General features: G+C 42.7%; 1 protein-coding gene across 2 annotated transcripts in view; it reads left to right on the top strand.

Moving 5' to 3' along the window:
- Positions 1-418: 418 nt before the first annotated feature.
- Positions 419-25,168, top strand: part of GAL (galanin and GMAP prepropeptide) — a 168,870-nt gene continuing 144,120 nt past the window's right edge. The window contains exons 1-5 of one of the 2 annotated variants that reach the window (XM_085646379.1): positions 648-911; positions 1,533-1,613; positions 14,613-14,667; positions 21,664-21,735; positions 22,099-22,185. In XM_085646379.1, the coding sequence (XP_085502505.1) occupies positions 1,533-1,613; positions 14,613-14,667; positions 21,664-21,735; positions 22,099-22,185 (295 nt within the window). In that variant the 5' untranslated portion in view covers positions 648-911. Of the gene's footprint in view, positions 912-1,532; positions 1,614-14,612; positions 14,668-21,663; positions 21,736-22,098; positions 22,186-25,168 lie in introns of both variants that reach the window. The other variant, XM_085646380.1, reaches the window with a different exon arrangement.

Here is a 25,168-nt window from a genome sequence, read left to right as displayed (position 1 = left end):
CATGCATCGCATAAAGCTCTTTCTTCGGCTTATTAGCTCCAGCTGAATAAGTGACGCACAGGAAGCAAGTGATAGTTAATATTATATATTTTTTTTATTTAAATAAAACCGCTTCAATATATAAAAGGTTCGAGGCAGATATACGTATCAAATGATGTCAAAGTGTGTTAATGAACGTCAGCACAAACCTCTTTGACAAAATATGACGTTTGTCATCTGATGGGGGTCCATTTTGATGCTATAGTAGACAAAGACAGCAGACATGTCAGCAAATGCAATGAGGGCAGGCTAATAATAATTTCATGAGCGCACTCCGGTCTTTCTGTAAGCCAGCATGCAAAGAATGGGCTATAAACAGATTTTGTTGTCTTCCAAGTCTCATACAAAATAACTCTCCGGCTGTGAATATAAGGGAGGCGGGCGGAACGAGGGACTCTCGCTGGTAGTCAGAGCGTCCCCTGACCCGGGCCCTAATCACGAGTAATTACCCTGGCTGTTATCTATCTTCCACCTCCATATTGCTTCAAAGTACCTCTAACTGAATTGCTGTAATTTTTGCCCTTCCTAATGCAGTGACTTGCGGAGGGGAAATGATTGTGTGACGTCGGCCTCCCTGGCAGCTCCCCCGGGAGAGAGAACCCCTGGTCCTTTCACACCGGACAATAAATAGAGCGGAGGAGAAGGCTTCTCCTACAAAGAGATCGCCCAGGCTGCGTGCACATCTCCGACTACGCAGTGGGGTCTGCTGTTACCCTTTTTCAGAGGTTTTCATCTTGATATTCAGCGAGGTCTGCAGCCCCGTCACCGCCCTGCATGCCCAGAGCCTGCACGTGCAAGCGCGCCTGCTGCCCGCTGTCCAGAGGCCGGACGAACACGACTGCCTGAAGGACAGACCGCCACACTCTGCCAAGGTGACAAGCTCTGCCCTCACTTCCCTCTCTCTCCTTCACAGCCGCGTCTCTCTGTGTGTTATGCGGTTTATCTCGCAAGCGCCGTTGTCAGCTTGAGTTGAGTCATGTTCTACACATTTTTGTTGCCTGAGTTTAGAACGCACGCCCTGACCCCGCGATTCCTAAATTCAGGGATGATGTAGACATCATGCACATGTTTAATTATGTTTTCGCCCCCGACGATGGAAGGAACATTGTATACTGCATGCTGCTTGACAATGTTTTCTTTGCATAACTTCATCGACGCCAGATAAAGGTGACGATGAAATAATGAAGTATGCCAGCCTTTAGTTTACATCCCAACTGATTAATGAGTTGCCAGGCTAAATATGAATCGTGGATCAAAAATAACTAGCCCCAGCCTGCCTCGAAGCTATATTCCTCTCTACCTGAACTCGCGTGGGTAGGCGCCGACACAGCAGAATTGTCATAGCTTAAAAAGGGGCGGAGGCATTTAAGAAGAACATTTCTATATTCTGGAACCGACTGTTAGGTCATCGACTTCACTTTTATTTTTGACTTGGCAAAGTTCAGAAAACTTGCAGAGGGAAGAAACTGTTGTTTTGTTTTTCTCTTGTCTAGATGCAAAGGTGCACAAGCTTCGTGTTCATCTCGCTAATCTTCTGTGCCAGCCTCTCGCACACGTTTGGACTTGTGTTATCGGTAAGCTGTCTTCATTCATCAATGAATTAACGCGTGAAAACTATGCTGGGGGGAGAGGGGCACTGGTGTTTCTGAGGCGCTTCATTTCTTAAAAATAAAACATAAATATATGTAGAGGCCCAAAGTTGTTCTTATGAGCCTGTGGCCAGTACTGCTGGAAGCCGACATTAGCCCTGGTCGCCAGTGTGGCAATCTTTTTTGGCAACTCCCCCTCCTCCCCAAAGACCCCCTTCTGCACAAATTCCCTCACTACCACCATCTAAAAAGTGCCCTTCATCTCTCCCTATCCCCTCACTAACAAACATTTCATTTGTTTTGTAGCTCTACTCATACCAGTTTAGGGTGTCAGTGCACTTTACACCACGCAGACATGATATAGAGACAATAAATCATGTGTGTATTCATCTGTAGAAAATGGTACATAAAACAATGAGGATTTCAAGGTGGAGAAATCACGCATCCATACAAGAAGGCAGTATATTTAGTCTGGAGAAGCACAACTCAGGATTTAAATATCGCAGTGGTTGGAGTAGGTTTTACTAACAAGAATGCGTTTCTACCCAAACAAACTATTTTTAGAAAAGTTATGATAATGAAAGACTGGGGAAAAACATAACATTCTAACCCTTACTATGCAGTTTGCATGCAGCTCTTTGATGACAGTTCATAGTTACTGTGCTGTATTAGGATTGCAATTTATGAACTGAAAGTAACAAAAGGATCTCTGTGCCAAAGGCAGTTACCCACTGAGCTATCCAGATAAAATACAGTTCTATACTATGCATGATACACCTTCCTATGCAGGAGCATCTTAACCATCTGTGCTACTTTATGATCAGTCAAAAATGTCACTGGACAAAACTCTGATCTCTCTCAGGCAAGAACATTAATCTCAAGCATTAGCTTCATATTTGCAATGTTGCCTGCAAACTGCTGGACACATAAGGACCTCTGAAGCAGGTGCCTTTATACCCATAAGTAATTTCTAAAGACAGCAAACCCCACCCTCCCACTGCTCGGTGCCAGGTGTCGCTGCACGGGTCGCACTGCCCTAAGCAGGCTCTGCTGCTGAATACAAGAGCTACCCAGTCTTGAATCCTCCTCATGCTCTTTACTTCCACTACCCTATCTCTTTATCTCACGTTTGCAAATTCTGTTTGAACCCTGCTTTCTCCCTTTGTCACTGTTTTTCTGTCTTTCGTTTCCTCCTTCTTGTTGCCAAACATGAGTTCTGATGCCCATCCATGACACACAGTAAGCACTGCCAGCTTCTGCATATTGTTGTGTTATTCAAATGATATGTATCACTGAAATCCCATTAATCTCAGACATACTTATAGAAGTCTTAATATTAAGTATTTTTAACTAACGGGTGAAATAATATTAATGAAGATCATCCTTGTGAAAGAAGCAGACCAAGCAATATGTTGGAACCAAAGAGTACTCAAAAATGTATTAATCATGGTCCTACCTGAATAGTTTTGTTATTAGGTTATAAACGTTGGGGCACTTTTACTAACATTTCATGTAATGCTGGGCAGCAAGCAAATTTTTCTGCTGTGTTGTGTGAAAGGGAGAGAGGGCAAAAATGATCCATGTTCACAAAGATATGGAACATGTCTACTCTCTGCTTGCATTAGCGCACTTTGTGCTTCCTGGTGCCAGCACACGCACCCTTGCAGCATAGCGCTAGGGCGCCTGCATTACGGGCAGGATTGTTTTTGTGCAGGAAGGGACACCTTCCAGCACAATAACAACCTTTGAAGCATGTTCCTCTTTATATGTGTAATGCAGTGATGCATCTAACATAGAAAGAGGAATTAACGAGGAAAAATAAAGATATGTCTCCTCGTTGCACCTCACTGGGGAAGACGTAACATTTTGAGGCATTCCCGGGTTTACTAGATTTAATCAATCTGGGAATGTGCCAAAATCCATGGGTGGACGCATGGGAACGTCCATGCTCCACCCATGGAATGTCTCCCGAGTAGAAATGTAACGTAACACAGTGCAAGCAGCTGCGTTGCATTACATTTCCTTACCAAGCTACACAAGGCAGCTCAAATTGCCCCTTGCGTGCCTTTGAAAATATTACTGAAGCACTTACCTGGAGATGCAAGGACAATGCAAATGCTTCATAAACCCAGCCTCAGACTCTTGCTAATACTGAAATCCATTTCACACAGGGGAACATGAGCAACAATATTGGTGGAATTGGACAGAGGTAGTTACTTTCTAAGCATTCCAAGTGGGCACCAAGTGCCTCTCTGGATCACTGACCGCTAATGTTATCTGAAAGCTGCCTGATGAACCTTACCTTAGTTGATGCACTTAGATCTCAGTGCTACAGAGTGCAGTCCACTAAGCTCGCCCCATATTGGACACACTCAATAAGAAAGGGTTCCACAGAGTTCTTCGCTGTACCTTTCAGTCACTTGCAGGCATTGCTGGAAACGGCATCAGCCTTGACTATGCAGAACTATTCCATGTTAGCCTCTCTTATCAATACCCCCCAAATTGGGATTGACGCATGATTGTACTGGGTGTTGGGCTGAAGTGGCATGGTGTCTACAGTAGATGTGCAGCTGCTCAGAGTGCTTCTGTATGTAAAATTGACAATGTGGCATTGTGTAAATACTATTCATACACCAAAATGTAAGGAGTATCACTTTTGACTACAGAAATGGATGTCAATCTGGCTCAACTATCATGATGTCCAGGCGTACCAGATGGGAAATAGCAAAAGTACAGAAGGTAGGAGATGTCACCTAATGGTCAGAACTGCCGATTTTGGAAATGCAAAACCTGGTTAGAGCTTCTGGTTCTGCTCAACATCCTGTGCAACTCGGAAAATGCACTAATCTCCCTGTGTCTAAAAAACTGAATATGACCTTGTGTAATGTAATCTGGTGCTCATATAAGGCGATCCAAAGCCCGTGGGCAGAGACCGAGCTATATAAAACTGCAAAAAAAAAATCAACCACATTTGCAGCAAAATCACTTTCTGCGTTTCAGAAAAGTAGCACGTCCTATGTTCTTTACAAGTTGAAACAGGAAGGGTACTTATACCAAGGGACGATGCCACCCTAAATAGGAATTTTTGTTATACTATGAAAGCTAACCTATATGTGGGGCATACCTCTAGAGCCCACAGGATACGGTTACATCAGAAGAAGTATAGGTTAATTATGTCCTAAAAATCATTTAAAAGAAAAATGGTACAGTCAAAAGTAATTTAGACATGGGAATAATTCCGATCCTAAACTACTTTTGACTGAACCATCTTTCTTTTAAGCCAATTTCAGGACATAATTAACTAACCTACTTTTTTGCAAGCCATGAGCTAGAGCCTCCAAAAAAGTACATTTCCCCAAAAGAATATCCAGCTGCCCCAAGAGCCAAAGAGAGCACGCTAGTCATGGAAGGTGTTAGTACACATTTATTATGTAACCGCAGTGATATCTTCGACAGCTCGTTTTATTATTTGTCAGAAAATATCTTTCATCTGCTAAAAGACGGCTCTTGAGAAAAGTTGTGTGTGGTTATGTATTATCATGGTGAGCAAGACATGCAGATAAATAAATCAATATCAGATCAATACTTTGCAATGGCCCGATATTATAACTTCAGTTGCATTAATCATTACAGAAAGAAACTGCCAGCACATGCTTATCTTTCAGTCTAGAGTGGTGTGAGTGCTTAATTTGTAAACTGAGTGCAGGTGCCAATAGCTCTGCTTCGCAGCCCAAGGCTGGTGAAGCTAACGGTTGGCACACTGAATGCCAAGGCTGTGTATTCCTAAATACACCTTATGCATCTTTAATCCACTGCCAGACAGCCCTAGCCCCATGATCTCAGTCTTGAAGGTTCCTGCTTTCTCCCTATATGACTGTTTCTCCGTCTTTCTCTTCCTCAGCCTTTCTGCTTCATTTATTTTGCTCTCTCTCTGTAAATTCCTGATGTAAAAAAATACATACCAGTCCCTAAAAAAAACTGCTGCTGGTCCCCACCAACATCTACTGGCTCTAATTAAGCACTGTATGGGATCTGGATGAGGACAGTGGGTGTATCTATGTCCTCAGTGATGACTCCCTTTTTAGGTTTGGATTCTTCTTACGGTGGGCAAAAACAGAATACGGTAGCTTAAGAAGCTGAATGGGAGTCTAGGAGTCTGGCCCTTGGGATCTCTGCTATGCACTATGAGTAGGACGTGAAATAATTACCACTTATTGGGCCATATGTAGGTAGCATACAAGTTACCACTTCTTAAATACCGAACTTTACCGATTCGGTATTTAAGAAGTGGTAACTCGTATGTAGGTATTCAATCGGTAAAAATTACCGATTCGTAGAAATTCGGTAATGAGGCATACCTTCCCATTGATGGGAAGGTATGCCTCATTACCGATTCGGTAAATACCGATTCGGTAATGGGGGGAGCACATGCAAGGGTGGCAGGGTGTCACATTGACACCCTGTTGCACCCCTGATTCGGCCATGTGTGCACATGTGGCGCACATACATGCCCTAAGGGCATGTATGTCTGCCACATTGCACACTTAAACGTGCACAAAAATGCTTTTTTACACATATTCGTCATTTACCACCAACCTTTAGTTGGTGGTAAATAACGAATCCCCACACCCACCACACACTCCCACTACATCTCATTTCATGATTCGGTATTTACCGAATCGGTAAAATTACCGATTCGGTAATTTTACCGATTCGGTAAATACCGAATCATGAAATGATCCCCTACATCTCAAAAGCCTAAATACCGGTCGGTAACGGTATATTTACCGAAAATCGGCCGTTACCGACCGGTATTAGGCTTCCTACATGAGGCCCATTGTCACTTAACAACACATAAATATATATGCATTAAAAAGCATGAACCCCAATTGACTGTCATATGGAACGCTTTAGCGTTAAAATCTCATTTCAGGTATTTATGGACACTCTCTTTAGTCCTGAACATTTCCCCTGCAAATCATTGATTTCAGGTGTGCTAGTCTAAATAATTCAATAAAAGCAAGGCAAAATTACAACATCCAAAATACAACAGGCTATCACACAAAAGTCGAGACTAGGAACAATATCTATTATGACATAGAGGGAAGTGGTCATCTTAATCTGAAAGAATTGAAATCACAGGAAAAGTTGCAAGGATATGTAGATTAATAAAATAAGGTGCTAGGATGTTCAAGTTAATAAATTACTGGTTTTAAATTAGAAAGAATAAAGCCTGTAACCACGTGGTAAATCAAAAGATAAAATAATAATAACATAAAAAGAAATGTCAGAAGTCTTCAGATTTGCCCGAACTGACTTTCATGCGACAGAGCAACAAATTCAGTTTATACTCTCAAGTCACCATTTTACTCCGCCAGACAGGTTGTATGATGGAACCACGCATGCCATTACCATGCATGCCTTTACAACACTTGTATTACAATGCATGCATCTTTACCACTCATGCCTTTACCAGAAAAACCTATAAATATATATTTATACCACACACATGCATATATGTATACGTGGGTGTGCATCAGTGACGGCCCGTGTAGGGCGTTTTACCGGGGCGGTGATGTGGCGCAGAGGAGGGGCAGGGTGGGGGGTTGCAAAATGCGGCATACGGCAGAGTACAGGTAAGTTACGAAAAAAAATAATAAAACGAATTTAGTTGCGCGCGCTGCATCGCCAAATGCGATGCAGCGCACGCAACGAAATTCGTTTTATTAATTTTTTTCGTAACTTACCTGAAATCAGACGTTTGCCGCATTTTGCAACCCCCCACCCTGCTCCTCCTCTGCGCCACGTCACCGCCCCGGTAAAACGCCCTACACGGGCCGTCACTGGTGTGCATATATATATATATATATATCTTTATATATATAAAATATAATATAAATTACACACACACATATGTGCCTTTACCACAAAAACTTTTACCACGCATATGCCTCTACCACGCATGCCTTTTCAACCAAAGTTTTCGTTGTAAAGGCAAGAATGGTAAAGGCATATGCGTGGAAAAAATCTAACAGGTAAGTATAACCCATATATATATATATATATATATATATATATATATATATATATATATATATATATATATATATATATATATATATATATATATTCTCTGTCGGCTCACACTCACAGATCCTTCATCTTTGGTAAGTACGAGCCACACGAATCGAGTTGAATTGTAGTATTTTATTTTACGGGCAAACAAAATGACGCGTTTCGAGCAAACAAGCTCTTGGTCACATGACCATAGGTTCCGAGTTCAGTGTATTTAAGGTTATACAAGAACATAGACAACAGACTTTTCAGTTCGTTCAATTAAGAAAAAAAGGAAGAAAAAATGTTTATATGACAATGGTATTAGCTTTTCTAGCCATCAAGCTGCTGTAGCATGGCATAATCAAATATACAAATTAAAATTTGAAAACATAGCGAAACACCATTTGTTTTCTAATGCATCTCCTGTGAAAATCACATATATATAGAAGACAAGCAGAATTTACATACTTCATTGTAATGTGTTCATATACGTACAATCAAACTTATAGTAAGTCAAATAACATCTAGGCTTTGCCACCGACAAAATATACAAATAAGCTAAACAATTTCATAGTTCAAAAGTTTCACCAGATATTAAGGTGTAGTACCCTATCTTGCTCAAGAAAAGTGAAATAAGAACTAAATTGTCATATGCTATGAAAAATATCATGGTAACCCTTAAGGAGATGGTGCTAAAGTATAGTCACCAGATGCTCCGTGCTTGTATCAAATAACAGTAACGGTAGTGTCTGAAAGCTTCCAGGTCCCATCTAGATGTAAAAACAAGAATAAAAAATATATATTAGAACACACAGTGCAGTGTCATTGGAAACACACATATATCTAGGCTCCACCTACCTAAAGGGAGTTTTAACAGGGGTCCTAAAACCCACCAAGATGAATTCTGCAGTCATATTTTTATAGCCTATTTCAAATAATGAATAAGTTATCTGATACTAATAACTAAAAATTACATGCATAATACCATACATAGCAGCTGAAAATACGACCTAAACTGAACTCATATGGCACGGAACAGGAGTAACTGGATTTCTTGAGGCTAACACTACATTAAACAACAATATACAGTTTACAGATGCACATGCATCTCTTCATCAATGTTCATCCCGAATGGGGCTACACTTCCTGCTTGCAAGATAAACTTGGATTCTGCTCTGCGCAGGGCCTGAATTCTGTTCCCTCCTCGAGGGTCTTTAGTTATAGTATCTAGGGCAAAAAACTTCGCCTTAGTCCAATCTCCATTGTGTTCGGTATGGAAGTGTTTGGCTGTACTATAACTAAAGTCTTTGTTGGTTATGGCACGCCAATGTTCCAGTATTCTCTTCTTAACTGGAAAAGTGGTGGAACCTATGTACCACTTGCCACAAGGGCAAGTGATCACATAGATTACAAAATCTGTGCTGCATTGTATATTCTTGCGAATATACCACTTTCTCTTGGTTCTCTCTAGGATTACCTAGATATATATATATACACACACATACATATATATAGATCAAGGCAGGCAACTGCCGAAACGCGTTATGGGGGAATTGTTTGAGCGTGAATAAAAACAAAAAAATTCTGCACTGAACCTGGGTCCACTGTCGTTTGTCTCAGAGAAGAGATTGAAGGACGCAAGGCTTTGAAACAAATTTCATTGCGCGCGCTGCATTGCCAAATGCAATGCAGCACCCGCAACGAAATTCATTTTATTTATTTATTTGTGGACTTACCTCCGTTCGGCCGTATTCCGTAGTTTACTACCCCCCACCCTGCTCCTCCCCCACCCGCCTCACCACCCCGCAGCACTCCCTCCACGAGCCGCTACTGCTCTTTCCTTACCAGATTTGGTGCTTGGTCGTCGCAACAAGAACATGTTTAATTTCTCTCAATGTAAACAGTGCTCACCCTCCGGCCGTTGAAAGATAACTGTTGCCAGCCCAATCACTTTTGCATCCTTTTTCCTATAAAAGACCACAGGGTGGGTAATCATGAATAAGACATACTCACCTTCATGTCAACTCTTCCACAGTCACACCCTAAATACCTAGGGGCTGAAAGCCATTCATCATCTAGTGTCCTCACAACAAATAAAGCTGCTGTTTCAAAATGTTTTCCATTCATGCTCCTTTGAAGGCACCCACTCTTTATAATAACTCTTCAGAGAGTTAAAAAACCCAGGAGATCCCTATATCAGAGTCATGCTAGGTCAGAGTCTGCCATCACTTGGTTAGACTCAGATCTAGCATTGTATCCAGCCAAATCTTTGTATGTCCTGCCAAACAGTGGATTCATTGGATTCAAACCAACACGGCTGGCCCTGGCTACACTCCAGGGCCAGTTACATGTCAGCAGTAGAACATGTCAATAGCACCCCATGCCTGCTGCACCAAGATATGATTGTTAAAGGATTTTAGAGCTTCTTGGTGGTGTATTTGAGGACAGGTAACTCTTCAGACAGTTGAATACCAGAGTATCTTCCTTCATGCCATGGTTTAGACATATCCTTCATTTTTAATTTAAAAAGAAGGGACTAGATTCTTTGAAAATGCCAGCAATAAATACTACGAACCCTTCACATTTCAGACCTGTTTACAACTTGCCTTTAGTATTTAAAAGTCCAGCAGTAGTTGCTATGCTACAGATGCACATGCTTGTAGAGTGCAGTCAATCCCAACCTTTTATCCTGCATAGATCTGCCCAGCATGTGGGAGGGAGTCCTTCTGCCCTTCATGGAGGGCCTGTACTGTGTCAGATGTGTGTGTGCCCTGATACTACTGGACCTCTTTGAAGGTTTTTGCCATTGATCTTGAAGTCCTTTTGAACTGCGGGCCCCTTGCGCCGCCGGTGCGTCACTTTTTATGACACTCTGGTGGCACAGAAGCCTGCTTCATATTTTACAGGCAGCACTCAGCCACTTTTTTTGGCTCAATGATGCCTTATAAATATTGTTCCTTTTAACACAGTTTTCTGCGTTAAAGGGGCGTGCAATTAGTGTTGCTGGGGGAGTTCCCAGCAACATCCATGACTTTTTGACACTGCCTCAGATTTACAAGAAATAGTAACTCTGAGACAGTGCCAAAAACGTACGCCTCCCAGGGGAGGCGTAAGGGATTCTTAACGAGAAGAAAAATCTTTATTTCTTCCGTTTTTCCTCTTTATATGTGTGCTGCTTTCTGCAGCACACATAGAAAGAGGAAAAAGCCTCTTGTGATTGTTTTTGTGCAGAAAGGTTTCCCTTCCTGCACAAAAATAATTATTCCTATAACGTAGGCACCCTTGCACCATGGTGCAAGAGTGCCTGCATTGGCGCAGGGCAGCCCATTGTGTGCCAGCGCAGGGGAAAAGTATGGGAATGTGGCCCATCCCTGCCCTTTTTTTTTGCCATAGGGCAGCGCAGCAGGAAGGCCTGTGGCGCTGTCCTACAGCAAAAACTCATAAATGAGGCCCTGCATGTTTTGGTTGCTTTTGGACACCACTTTCTAGGGTGGCTCAGGGGCTTCTTGTTGACAATTTTTCTCCTACCATTTGTTTCCTCTTCCTCATGCTGTCATGTAGTGTTTGTCCTTGTCACTCTTTCTGTTCATTGTTTGCTTATATGGTGTAGCTTCTTTATTAGATTTGTAGCCATGATGTTACGTCCCCTTTCGGCTGGAAGGAGATCTGGGTTGTTTTCAGATTCCAGATTTATATCATGTTTAATTACCGTTATAAGAGAATGTGATTTACCAGACTGGAATTTAGCACAATTAAAAAGATCTCTGAGGGAGCCCTGTTCTTGAATTTACGGTTATAAATGAAGCTTTGCTGGTTTTCGTGTGGTCACGATGGGCTGTTTTCACCTCGATAAAATTAGAAGTGTTTTCCATTTTGACTTTGCTACATGGGGCTGCATCAGACTTTGCCATCATTTAATTGCATGTGGTCTTTAGCAATATATTACATTTGCATATGGCAGCCCTTCTTATCAGATGCGTTCACAGGGGCAGATTTATAAGCCCCGTGCTTCACTTTTGCGCTGCCGTTTCGTCACTTTTGTGACGCAGCGGCGGCGCAAAGCCAGCGCCATGCTGCAGCAGATTTACAATGTGACGCATCTAGGGAGATGCGTCACGTTGTAAAGCTTGCGCCACATGTGGGCGTACTTTCACAGGGGGGGCGTTCCGGCGCAGGAACGCCTCCGAAAAGTGGCTGAGTGAAATCTACAAGATTTCACTCAGTCACTTTTCCTGCCATGCTGCGTCAAATCCCTGCGCCTGCTTGAAGCAGGCGTAAGGATTGACGCAGCATTGTACCGATAGGGCACCCCCGAGCCTTGCTGGAGCTGCGTCACGCTTGCAACGCAACTCCAGCAATGCGCCGCCCTTCCGCCATCAGATGCATCACGCATCTGTTTATCCTTGCGCCACGATGCGCTGCATTGTAAATGCGGCGCATCTATTGTGGCGCAAGGGTAAACTTGCGTGACGCATCTTCTCTGGCGCATCCATGCTGATTTGCAGGGATGCGCCAGGCAACATAAATTTGCTCCACAATGTCCAGAGTATGGTTTCTTGTCTGGTTGTGATGTTGTTAAAAAGTTAGGGTCACCGCTTATTTGCACTCTTGCACCGACCCTGGCTATCAGCAACCAGTTGCTCAAAGTGGTCTAGCTACGCTAGATGGCTATCCATTAAAGGACCCTCCTTACCGCCCCCACAAATTTGCAGCTACAATAATTCCCATTCCTTCCGGTCGTCAGGAAAGCCTCATAAAAGTGACGCAGTGAAATCTACAAGATTTCACTGCGTGACTTTTAGGACGCCACTGCATCAAAACTTATGCCTGCTTGAAGCTGGCATAAGGAGTGACGCAGTGTATTGAGAATAGGCCGCAACACGCATTGCTGGAGTTGCGCCGTGCTTGCGACACAACTCCAGCAATGTGTGACTTTTCCATCAACAGATGCGTCAGAATTTCTGACGCATCTGTCAATCCTTGCGCCATGGTGCGCCGTATTGTAAATACGGCGCATCCATGATGACGCAAGGGTTTTGCATGGTGGTGCAGGGAAAGGGAGGCATCTATACAGATGCGTCACTTTCTTGTAAATCTGCCCCAAACTGCACAACATCCAAGGGGAGGGGCAAGCCCTGCAATGCCAGCACTCAACACCTACCTGGCATGTAAATCGTGCAATATATGCTTTCAGTGATGTGGACTATGGGTTATGTACATTGGAATAACACAGGTTAAGTCTAAATTTCAAAATAACTCCGCCTTGCACGGCTGGGGTAGGAACAGTATACATTATCTGCATTATTTCTCTATTTTCACCAAAAATGTTTATAATTACGCATAGTGTCAGGCCAGCCTAACACGTATCTTGATCAAGCAGGTGTGAACGGGTCGTGCATCATTAGAGTGCAGAGTCACCTGCTGAAACATCTGCTAACACGTGCTTGTCTGGTTCTCACAATCTTTGTCGAGAGGAGTGCCCAGTGAAATACATCACAGCAGGCACATATCCGCAGAGGTTCATTGTCCCTGCTCCTGACTCCAGAAGATTGTTCCATGGGAAAAGCATGGAGGGACTCTATCAGGGATGAGGAATTACACAGACTCAGCTCGTTAGTGAGTGCAGAGACTCCACAGCGCAGCCTACCTCTTGTGCAAACACAAACACAGGGGCTCTTGCTCAGTCCCTTCACTCAGTGCTTTGACATTGAGTCAAACACATCTTGGATGAGCCCTGAGCAGTATTGCTGTCCTACCATCATGCTGTTGCTATGGGGCCGGAGGTCGGAACCTACCTTAGGATGCGCTTCCATTGCTATGCATGGCTTGCATTGTTGTATTGTTGCATTGTTGCACATGGCCGGCACCACTGCATCAACGCAGAAGCTTCCATGCACCATCGATGTTCCTTTTAAATGGAACTCATTCTCCAATGTAATCCAACGCGTTTACGAAGCATGAAGTAAAAATGCTCCAGAACACTTGTTAGGTGTTATTTTTGAATACTTTTTTAGTATACATAAAAATCTAAATACGGCTAAAAGAAGTTTTTTTTTTAAACATACCACCTGGCAAATATAGACCATTTACATACTTTTCTTGCTCATATTTTAAGTAAGCTTTTCTGTTTAGAACTGGACCATAGACCGCTTTAGTTTGTATGGCATGGTAGGCAGATGTGAATAATGAGCAACCTCGCCTCGACATCCACCTGTCACGGCTAAAAAGGCAGATTGCTGACTAAATGCTATGGATGCAGAAATTGTTAGAACTCTACAAGTGCCTGTGCAAGTCTCACTTCTCATGGCAAGACCGGAGTGTAAAGCACTGCAGGGGCTGGGCAATGTAATTATCTTAATGGCCATTGCATTAAAGTAATCGCATTGCCCTGCTTCTGGCTTTGATCACGAGGCAGCTCTCCCAGCAGGAGAGCCCGTGTGATGGCACCTACGTGGGGGAATGCCAGGGTCATCGGGTAGTGTGGCATTCCGGGGGCTGGGGGCTCACAAGATCCCTGCTGCGGATGTTGCTTCAGGAGCACTGCGTGGCGCCGGGCAATGTCATTACCTTCTTGTCATTACCTGGAGGCAGGTGCATTGCCCAGCTCCTGACAGTTCTCCTGAAAGCTGGTGGAACAGCCCAGATTTGCCTGTTCTGGTTTTTACCGGAATCTTTCACTCAAGGCTAATTCGCCATATTGGAAATCTTTACAGGTGAACTAATGCCTATGTACTAGAAGGTGTGACTGTGTGTATGTGTCCGGTTTGTGTGTATTGTGCGTGTGTGTGTTTTTTTTCACTTTTATGGTAAAATTCCAAAGCATGAAATGCCTAATCTTGTTCAGAGATGTGGCACCGTCCCTACTACAGCGCGGGCATGGGACCTTTACTATTTGACACTGTCTAACTGACGCCATCTTTTTGTCAGGCAAAGGAAAAGAGAGGCTGGACGTTGAACAGTGCTGGCTATCTGCTAGGACCACGTAAGTGCACCTGAAATATTCTTGTTAAAACATGCCTACTGTTGAGTAACCTGAATGCAGTGTTTCCAGCGGTATTTATCAAATCATAAGTTTCTAATTCAATTATTTTGTTTAACTTCATTCTTTGAAAATATTAAACTGGTTGAAACTATTTTAAATGTATCAGATGTATTTTTTTAAACATGATCAGAGCATCTCTGCATGTGAAAATTTCCATAAATAAAGGCTTTTAAAATCATTACATCACTTTAGTTTTTTAAAATCTTATTTTATGTTATCTTATCGTATCATGTTCCCAAAATTGCACTGAACGCATCTGGGCTTAAGAACTGGGTTGGATATGAAGTAAGCTAAAACACACGACAGCAGCTTTTCCTCACAGGACATGGCTTAAAGTGATTTTCGGACCCACATAATACAGATCTTTCTGGATCCTAACTTCTTATTACAGATTGGGTGTAACAATTGTACTGGTCTGTAATTGTGGTCACCAATTGTGCTGTGTATAATGTTGGTATCAAGGTGCTGGTGGAGGAAGCTACACCACCCCAAAGCTTCGACCAGCCATTGCAGGTCTTAATAGGGGTCCTATTGTGAGGGTATAGAAATATTCCATGTGACTCCATCCACCCACCTGGTGAGAAGAGGAGGGACAAAGTTCCCATGCACAGAGAGAGGGAAGGCAACCGTAATACTCATCACCCCTCAGCAGTCTCATTTCCAACCTGCCTCCAGTAACTGAAACTTACAGGTGCAGAGACAGATCATGTTTTTAACCATCCTAATGGAGGGAGATGACTTTACATAATGTTCCTCCATTATGGTTTTCTCCTCCTAAGTGGAATAGTACACCACCCACTCTGGCGCTTCGTATGTGCCTTGCATGTACATCTCGCGTGCTTAGTGGGCGATTATTTTCTAAAGAGAGCAGACTTGAGGAAACAGATGAGGAGGGTACACTGCTTGCACCTGTCCATTAAATATTTTAATTATCATTGGTTGTACCATTCTTCAAAAGGTGTCAAATGCCAAAACAGATTCCAAAATAGAAGCTGTCCGATGTGTATTACTCTTAATGTCAAAAAAGACCTGCATTGTTTTCCCCGTCACTGAGTCAAAGGAATTATATGAGCTCGCAAATTACAAAATTTACAAGCAATGGGAAGTCGAATTTAATTTAAAAAGAAAGATCTGACTGAATGGTTTATTGTGTGAGAAGAACCGTATAATGGGATTTTAGAACCAGAATATACAGGTCCCCTGTTTAGCCGCATATGTCTCCCATCCAGGTGGGTAGTAATAACTGTTATTTAAACGACAAGAAAATACTCAGTTTGTAGTGTGAAACCGAGGATTTATTTCCCTGTGGTCAATCTTTTCTGGAAGATTAAGATATATAATGATGTTTGTAAAACACGAGTCTGGATACTATTTTACATAGCTAGGGTGCAAGGTATGGTACATAAAGTAAGAAGGTTGGTAAACAGAGATGGTGTGAATACAAAAGGTAGTTTATTCTTCAGATTGAAGTAGGCGTCTTAGGTTACAGGAATAGTAAGTTACAATCTAGTAGAAGTAGCAGTAGCCCCACCGGGAGCAGCATCCCAGGTGCTCTGCCCACACACTCCAACTGACATTTCACTCAACCAGACACACAGGAACATTGTATGACATGACTCATACAATGGCTAAAAGGCACAGAATACAAAGGAAGGAATAAATATCAAGAACAGCAGGATACCACACACCCTCCTCCTTTAAAGAGATGGTAGATGGAAATGCTCAGTGTAAAATCAAATAAGAAAAGCAAGAGAGAGATAACACATGCACAACATACACTCTCCCCTATTGCAAAAAGAAATACATTTGCTCCAAAGGATGCAACACATAAGTCCTAGGAAAGAATGGTGCAAGATAGAAACACGCAGCAGCACACACCCATCTCCTAACAAAAATAGAAAAAAATGTGCTCCAAAGGATGCAACAGACTTTTCTAAGTAAGTAAACAATGACGCAGAACCAGGGTGCCAAAGATGCACCCAGTAAAAAGTAAATGATTCATAAATGTGGGCACAAATGCCCATCACAAGTAAATAAAAAAAAGGTAGGAACATAACCCCACAAAATGGTTCCAGGCCAAAAAATTGACCCATCACCAGGAAATGCAAGTAAGAATTGCACAACCAACTGCATTTCAACAAAAACTCACTTTAACATTTGGGGTACCAAAAATGCCCCCTCAATATGGTTTGAGCATTCAAGTAGAGTAAATTGAAGCCCACCACCAATAAGAAAAGGTTTGATCTCAACACAAAAATGCCCACCACCTGTAAACACACGCAAAGTTAGGGGCGCAATTTGCCCCATCAGAAAATGCTAGAGGTCATCATCACACTCACCACCAGTCAATCCAAGTAAAGATTGGGGTCAAGATAGGTCCCATCACAAAAGGTTTAAGCTCAAAGCATGTCCACCCCCAGTAAATTCCAGTAAAGTATGTGGTCAACACATACACCCATCAAAAATGGGAAGAGCTCAATAATATACTCATCAGCTGAAAATTCAACAACAGAATTTGTGGTAGCTAAATACCCCCTCAAAAATGTTTGAGTTCAAATCAGATTTGGGTCAAAAACTCCCAACACCACCAGAACACAAAGTAAATAAGGTAACAGGAACACTGCTTCATCACCGGCAACAGAATGAATAATTTGAGATGCAACAACCCAAATCCCACCACTATTAAAAGTATGTAAAGTATGAGTGAAGCAACCTTCCAGTAACAATTGCATAAGGTACACACTAAAACAGCACAAAATCAGCATCTATACAAGGCCACAATAAATAAACAGGTAGGTAAGTAAATAAAAGCCAATCCAATCCATGCAGCCTATCCCCAAATTCATACAAACAAATGCAGGAAGAAATCCAGCATGGCCATACTAAATTAGACCTTATAAATCTAGAATGGCAAAAACACTTACAGGCAGACAGCAACCGAACGTAAAACATACTTAATTAGACTTTTAAAATTAAATTTGAACAAATATTTAAATGAACCATGCAGAAAAAGTAAGATAAATGACACTGTACTTGAATCTGGTACCTGAGTATCCCACTGCGAGTTGCCGACTTCCTCCAAAGCACACCCATGACACTTCACAAGTAGCCAATCCTTTGCAAAGCATTCCAAGAGATTCCTGCAGTCCTGCACAGGAGATGCAATTGAATCTCAAAGTCAAAATCAATGGTGCACATCCGTGTGAAAGGGCTCAATATGTAATTTTCTACAGGAGGTGGAAGTTGTAGCGCTCTCCCGTCCATGACTTAAAGCATAGAGGAATTCACGATGACTTTAAATGCACACTAAGAAGCAAACAGGTGAGACAGATTTATATCTAAAGGCTCGCGCTGCGAAACATGCGCTGCCTTCAGTAGAGCATAACAGTTAAAGCTTGCTCCACTACTCCCTGTAGCGCTCCTCAAAATGACAACAATACTTATGGGTCAAAGGTTCCTGGAACAATTTCAACAACACTGTTGTAGTACATCCACATGTGCACTGTTAAGTAGTGTTTCCTCTCGTACTGCAGGTAGAAAGCAGGTAGGAGGTCCTAGTAATCCACCACTCACATGTGTTAAAGTACAATAGGCAGCCCAGTGTTTCTAATGAACACTGTGCTTGTAGGACCACGCTCTTCAGTTTCCAAGGTGAAGCAGGTGACACACACCAAACTGCAGGATGAAGCACACTAGGACCAAAGTAGTCACTATCAGCTCAGTGTAAAAGCTGATACAAGGAACTGCAGGCTCAGTTAGAAACAGTACTGCCAGTACAAGTTCTCGCTGGAGCCAAAGCAATATTAGCTCAGCAGCGCCTATTTAAATGCCTGCGGCTAAGGCTGCCTAATGGAAATAGACACCGGTGGTGCTCCCAGGCGCATTTCCTCTTAGTAGGCTTAAAATAGGCTCTCCTAAAAGTTCTCTTAACTTAATGTTTGTCCTCCCCTGTAGCAGCAATCATGACTCCTTTTAAGTTTTATAAGTGGCCTTTTCTCCACAGTAGATCTGTTTTGCACTCGTCCCCAGTGAAATAACGTATGAAGGAGGGTAGGCAGGAATGATGATGAACCCAAAAGGTCGTGTTTTTTCTTCTGATTAAAGTAGGCATCTTAGGTTACAGGAATAGTAGGTTACAATGTAGTATAAGTAGCAGCAGCCCCACTGGGGGCATCTCAGCTGCTCAACCCACACTCTCCAACTGACATTTCACTCAACCAGACACACCGGAACATTCTATGACATGACTCATACAATGGCTGAGCAGCAGGGCACAGAATACAAAGTAAGAACTAACAGGCACATGCATCAACCACAAAACCAGTCGCAAACGGGCAGATTCTCAGAATCTGCCCCTTTGCGACCGGTATTTTTGCATTTGGGATGCATCATCCCAAATGCAAAAATCGCAATTTAAGGAATCCCAAAATAGCGATTCCTTAAATAGCGATTGCATTTAAGGAATCCCTAATTGAGATTCCTTAAATGCAATGCATTAAAGTTTAAAAAATAGCGATTTCGCTATTACCGGGAGCAAATTACCATGAAGCTGGACTTCATGGTAGTTTGCTAAAACTTAGAAAAATTTACTTATTTGCTTTTTTCTAAGTTGCATGTTGCGCACAGACATGCCCTTACAGCATGTGTGTATGCAACATGTGTGCAGAGTTCAAATACATGGGTGCAATAGGGTGTCATTTTGACACCCTTGAACCCTAGAAATTGCGGGAGCAATTTGCGAGTACCTACTGGTTCTCGCAAATTGCTCCCGCAATCTCCAATGCATTCCTATGGGCCTGGAGGCCCATAGGAATGAATGGGAAGCCATTCATTAATTGCGACTCGCAATTTGTGAGTCGCAATTAATGAATGTTAAGGAATCGCTATTTTAATAGCGATTCCTACATGCATAGGCTTTTGCGAGTCCTTAATTGCGATTCCTTAATATTCGCAATTAAGGACTCGCAAAAGCTTTTCTTGATGCATGTGAAAGTAAATATCAAGAAGAGCAGGATACCACAGTACGTCAACACTTTTACGCTGTGTTACAACTCACTTGTGGGCACATATCACAACCAAAACGTAAAATACAGTGACCATACAAACAATACCTAACAGATACACTTACTCTACTCAAGAAGGGAGCCTATAGAGTCGTTCAGTATGGTTATTGTGGCCATAAAATATACACTAACACATCTCTTATTCTTACCAAAATTCAAAGTCTACTTATCAATATTTCCTAGTTGTACAAATATTATCCCTCTGAATCATTGAAGCTGGCCACACAAGTCACGCTCATTATTTGCAAAACATTAAGGGGCTTATTTACAAGCCCCTTGCACCACCAGTATGCCACTTTTTCCCATAATAAAAACGACACTCTGGCGGCGCAAAGGGCTTGTAAATACGTCTCTAAGTGCATGCAACATCATGCATGCAGTTGCCACTTAAATCTCTATACTGTACCTTAGCGATTCAACCATCACTTACTCAGCGCAGCCCATCAAAACATCTCACCACTAAAATAAACGGTAAATACACTGCTAAGTTGAGTATAGAAAGTAAAATATCCTATATAGGTTCATGATCATAACCTATGTGTTCATGCTATAGATGTACACTATCACTGCATTTCCCATGCAACTCCGCAAAGGGTTTATTTGTGTCCATAAGCCATTTAAGGGCCATACATATCTAACTTTACTATCCAAACCCTTAACATAGTCTAATAGACTGAAATAGGTATTCTTAAAATTCAAGAAGAAGTAAAATGATATTAGACTACACAGAACCCTGTTTCATTAGAACAGAATGTAGAGCATAAGACAGCACTCATACTGCAGCCAAGAGATATGCTCATTATTATTCCTTTTCTCCACCATAGACCTGTCCTATAATGTGGAGAGTGGCAGACAATGACCAGTGAAGTACTCGCTGGAAGAGCTGAGATGCTATTAGAGCATTTCCGTCATGGATAAAGATCATTTTAATAACACATGATTGGAATGATGGGGCAGTTGGCAGACACCAGCCACTGCAAGTGGTTGCCATGCCATTCTCTTCAGTACAACGATCTGCGGTTCAATGGTCTACTCAGCTTTCGTTGAGAGTAAGGGTGGGCGTAGTTCGCGAAGTAGCACTTCGCGAAGCTACGCAAAGTGAAGTTCGCACTACGCGAGCTACGCGTAGCACTTCGCGAACTGCGAAGTAACATGTTCGCACTGTGCAAGATGTTGTTTTCAATGATTGCACAGTGCGGACAAGCAACCGGCACTGTGCAATCATTGAAAATGGCATCTTGCACAGTGCGAGCTGTAGTTTTCTGCTGCTCGAGTAGATTTTTACTCGAGCTGCAGCTTTCTCAACGCGAACTGGTAGTTTCTCATCGCGAGCGGTCGCGAGCATACGCGACCCCTCGCAATGAGAAACCTGACCTTCTCGCGTTGGGAATCTCGCCGGGAGGTTTATTTTCCATGCTCGCGATCGCGAACAAGGAAAAAGTCTCGCCAGGATGTCATTTTGCTTGCTCGCGGTCGCCAACTTGACGTTGAGGACCGCGAGCAAGCAAAAAATGACCACAGCACTACGCAACACTACGCTACGCGTGTTCGCACTGTGCTACGTGCAGTTCGTGTAGTGCGAAGTAGCGCGAACTTCGCAAACTACGCGAGCGTAGCGTAGTGCTTCGCCCAGGCCTAGTTGAGAGGGCATCAAACTTGATTCTAATATCCAGACTTGTCCTCGGCTGAGTCAGTTCTTTTGTTCTGTAGACATATGTAAGTTCACTTTGTAGACTTTGAAGTCAAAGTGTCATTGTACAGAAGACTTCGCCCCTCAATGTGTAATGAGAGCTGTACTGGAATGGGTGTGCTGTACTATACTGTGTACCGGCTGTTCTCTAAACTGTGTAATAGGAATCATCCTTTGTTTCAGGTCGAGTTGATCAACTTTTACTGATAAAGGACATTCCCATTGCAAGGGGGAGAGAAGCGCCACCAGGGGAATGTAAGATAGCTTTTGGAGGTTATTTTACATAACAGCAGTTTATTTTATTTAAGCTGACTTAGAGTGGTACCGAGCCCACATATCAAATTCACTATCACCTAGACATAGTCTAAGTTCACCCAGTTCTCATAGCATACTCCTTTCCTACGATTTCATCTCTTTTTACATACATTGATTACCTCTTTCATTTACGAACCATCATGTTTAAAAAGGGTCCATCAGTATGTTCGCAGAACCCACGCAATCCAATTTAGAAACCTAATTCAAGATCGTACATAAACCTGCAACAGTGATAGCATTAAAGTAACAAGATTTGAACATGGAAAGTGAATTAATGTCTCTGGTGTGTGTTGCATTAAACAGATGCAGTAGACAACCACAGATCCTTCAACGACAAACATGGACTTGCTGGAAAACGAGAACTGCAGCTCGAAGATGATGCAAAGTCAGGTAAGGAATGGCCGAGGGGCTCTAAACCTCGGTACACACTCCAGGCAGATATCCAGGTATTTGATCTAAGTCCATGTCTTCTTTCGGAGAGTCCTTTTATCTAAAAGTCACTCAGTAGAAGGTACAAAGGGAGTACAGAGCATAAGCTTTCAACACCACACGTGTCCCTTCTTATGGAGTAAGCAAAATAACAGGTTTATTGGTCATTGAAGAATCGTTTGCTAGACTTTCTTTGCGCTTCTTTTGTTGCCAACAAAATGTCTCACCCTTCACAACTCACAGCCCTTTAATATAAAACTTTACCCATCCTTAAAAGCAGTCACAGCCCGTGCAGGTAAGCGCAGTGGGGTGGTGCAGGGGCGGCGGTGGGGTGTGCGTGTGACAAACGACAGAATAGGGAAAATAATTGAATAAATAAATTAAACCACTCACCTTGAGCCCGCTGCATCGCCGAGTGGGCGATGCGGCGAGCGCAAGGTAGGTAGTTTTATTTATTTATTTATTTTACCTATTCAGTCCTTTGTCGCTTCCACTCCACCTCCACCCTCACCCAGCCCCGCTCCACTGCGCTTACCTGCGCGGGCTGCCACTGCTTAAAAAAACAGTAAACCCAGAGGTACTGCCTATTCTGACAGACGCTATGAAGCTCTGACAAAATATCCTTTATGAGGTGCCCCAAAATTTATGAGGGATTTTACAGTAAGTCTATGTGCAGATTAATGTCAGAAAAGCAAATTGTGTGATGACCTTATTTACATAGCAGAAGATATTTAGGCAATACCATCTTGATAGATATACAGAGATTTGTCTATTCCATAATCCCATATGAGGACATCCATAGTTTACGAAACCCTCATTAAATTACGCACATATTTACAGAGATTCGCCTCTTCCATAGTCCCATATGTGGACAGCCATAGTTCAGCAGCCATCATTAAATTCCTACATATTTACAGAGAGTCCCCTCTTCCCTAGTCCCATATGAGGAATGCCATTCTTTGTGAATCCGTCACTAAATTATATAGAATGGCAGTAGGTGATCAGATATGCAGTTACATAACTTTCCTTCAATAAAGTCATTTTATGAGCAAAACTTATAGAACAACTTGAGTGATCGATATTGTATGGTGGCTTACCAAGAGGCTGAAGCACAGCGATCCCTAAATCCAAAGGCATTATTCTGCTCCAGATGATTTAGGAAAACATCTAACTCAGCTCTTAATTGCACCACATTGTTTAATGTCAACTATTTCCATTTACAAGATCTAATGAGACCTTTCAAATGATGTATAATATCCCCTCATTTGTAAATATGTAATTTCCAGTGACTCATTCTGTTGAACTGTCCTACCTCAAGCAGCCCAAACGTTATCTTTGATGTTTGTGACTCTTTTGCTGAAGCATAATGTACAGCTTTGCACTTTCTCAATGTGCTTTGAAATAGGAGCTGAGGCAAGCAAAAGCTTTCTTGTGCGGCATTCCTCTGCCAGTATGAGCGTCAAACTCTACCCTCAGAGAACAGCACCTCACTTAAGTGACGATGACATTGTGTGAATGGCATCTCTTATAGACACGAGAGCAGAGTTATCAAAATGCCACACAAAGCAGCGCAGCAAGACAACTTGCTGCTCTGGGTGAAAGGGAGAGGGCAGAAATGCACCATATTTAACATTATATGGTGTATCCCTGTCCTCTCCTTGTACTGGTGCATTATGTGCTGCCTAGCCCCAACGCAGGCACCCTTGCACCATGGTGAGCGGGTGCTTGCATTGCAGGCAGGATAGTTTTTTGTGCCGGAAGGGACACCTTCCTGCTGAAAAACAATTCTCTGAGGCTTTTAACTCTTTCTGTGTTTGCTACAGAATGCACCACACATAGAAAGAGGAAACAAATGAAGAGAAATAAACATATTTCTCTTTTTTACGCCTCCTTTGGGAAGACGTAGCATTTTAACGCATTCATAGGTCTACCACTTATGACAAATCTGGGAATGCGCCAAAATCCATAGGTAGATGTGTGGGATCACCCATTCTCCATCCACGGAATGCCTCCCTAGGGCAGAGATTTTCCAAGCCACGCAGGGCTAGGCAAGGTGGCGTTGCGTGGCTTGGTAGAGCTGACTTGAGATATTTTGATAAATCTGGACAACGGTGTATTTATATCATTTTACTCAACAAGAGACTCTCAATGACGGACCTAATGTGTACATATGCTTGTACACCCAACAGTTCAAACCTGTTCTAATATGCTGTCCTTTCTATATGCAGTGTACCTCAGCCAAGATTCCCTTGTTATTTGCTCACCGTGGGTCACCTTCTTGGAGTGGGGAAGCCTGAGGAAAGCATAAAGTGCAGGACGGCCTGCTCTATGTTTCCCAGACCTGTGCTGCGTTGTCGTGATCCCTGGTATATGTCCCTGGTTACTGTTGTGTGTTATTCCAGTGCCCATCTGCGAGACACAGAGGAGCACAAGATTAGTATAGAAGCACAGGGCCTTCCTCCGTCGTGGGTATACGTACTTGGCTGGTTTAATGCTCAGCCTTTTGTGTGAAAATGTTTTTTTCATGTATGGGAAGATGATCAGCCATTGCCCATGTGCCCATAGCTCTGCACTTTCTGCTGCGCTGTGGTGGGGGAGGTGTGGGGGGCCTGCGAAGGAACAGCTGGACTGGTGTATGTTTTAATGAAACGCACCATTAGATATGCCTCCTGTTTATGTACAGCCTGCGTTGTTCTACGGGGTGAAAGGCGGCACCAAAATATGCCATTCTTTAACCCTGGCAGTGCAAACCTAGCGCTCTCTTCGCAGCGCAATCTGCATTCCACAAGTCGGATCCTGTATGTTAACCTCAGTCACCGCTCCTTGTTAAATGATTCCATCTTGATGTGCAGCTACTCTGAAGTTCAATAGATTCTTGATCAGGCTTAATGCCACCACACAAATAAACAATAAACCAATAAGTAAATAAACAAACAAATAAACA

The sequence above is a fragment of the Triturus cristatus genome, chromosome 3_1 (assembly GCF_964204655.1).
Source record: "Triturus cristatus chromosome 3_1, aTriCri1.1, whole genome shotgun sequence".
In the NCBI taxonomy this organism is placed as follows: domain Eukaryota; kingdom Metazoa; phylum Chordata; class Amphibia; order Caudata; family Salamandridae; genus Triturus; species Triturus cristatus.
The sequence above is the reverse complement of the archived record's forward strand: the minus strand, read 5'-3'. Positions and strand labels throughout refer to the sequence as shown.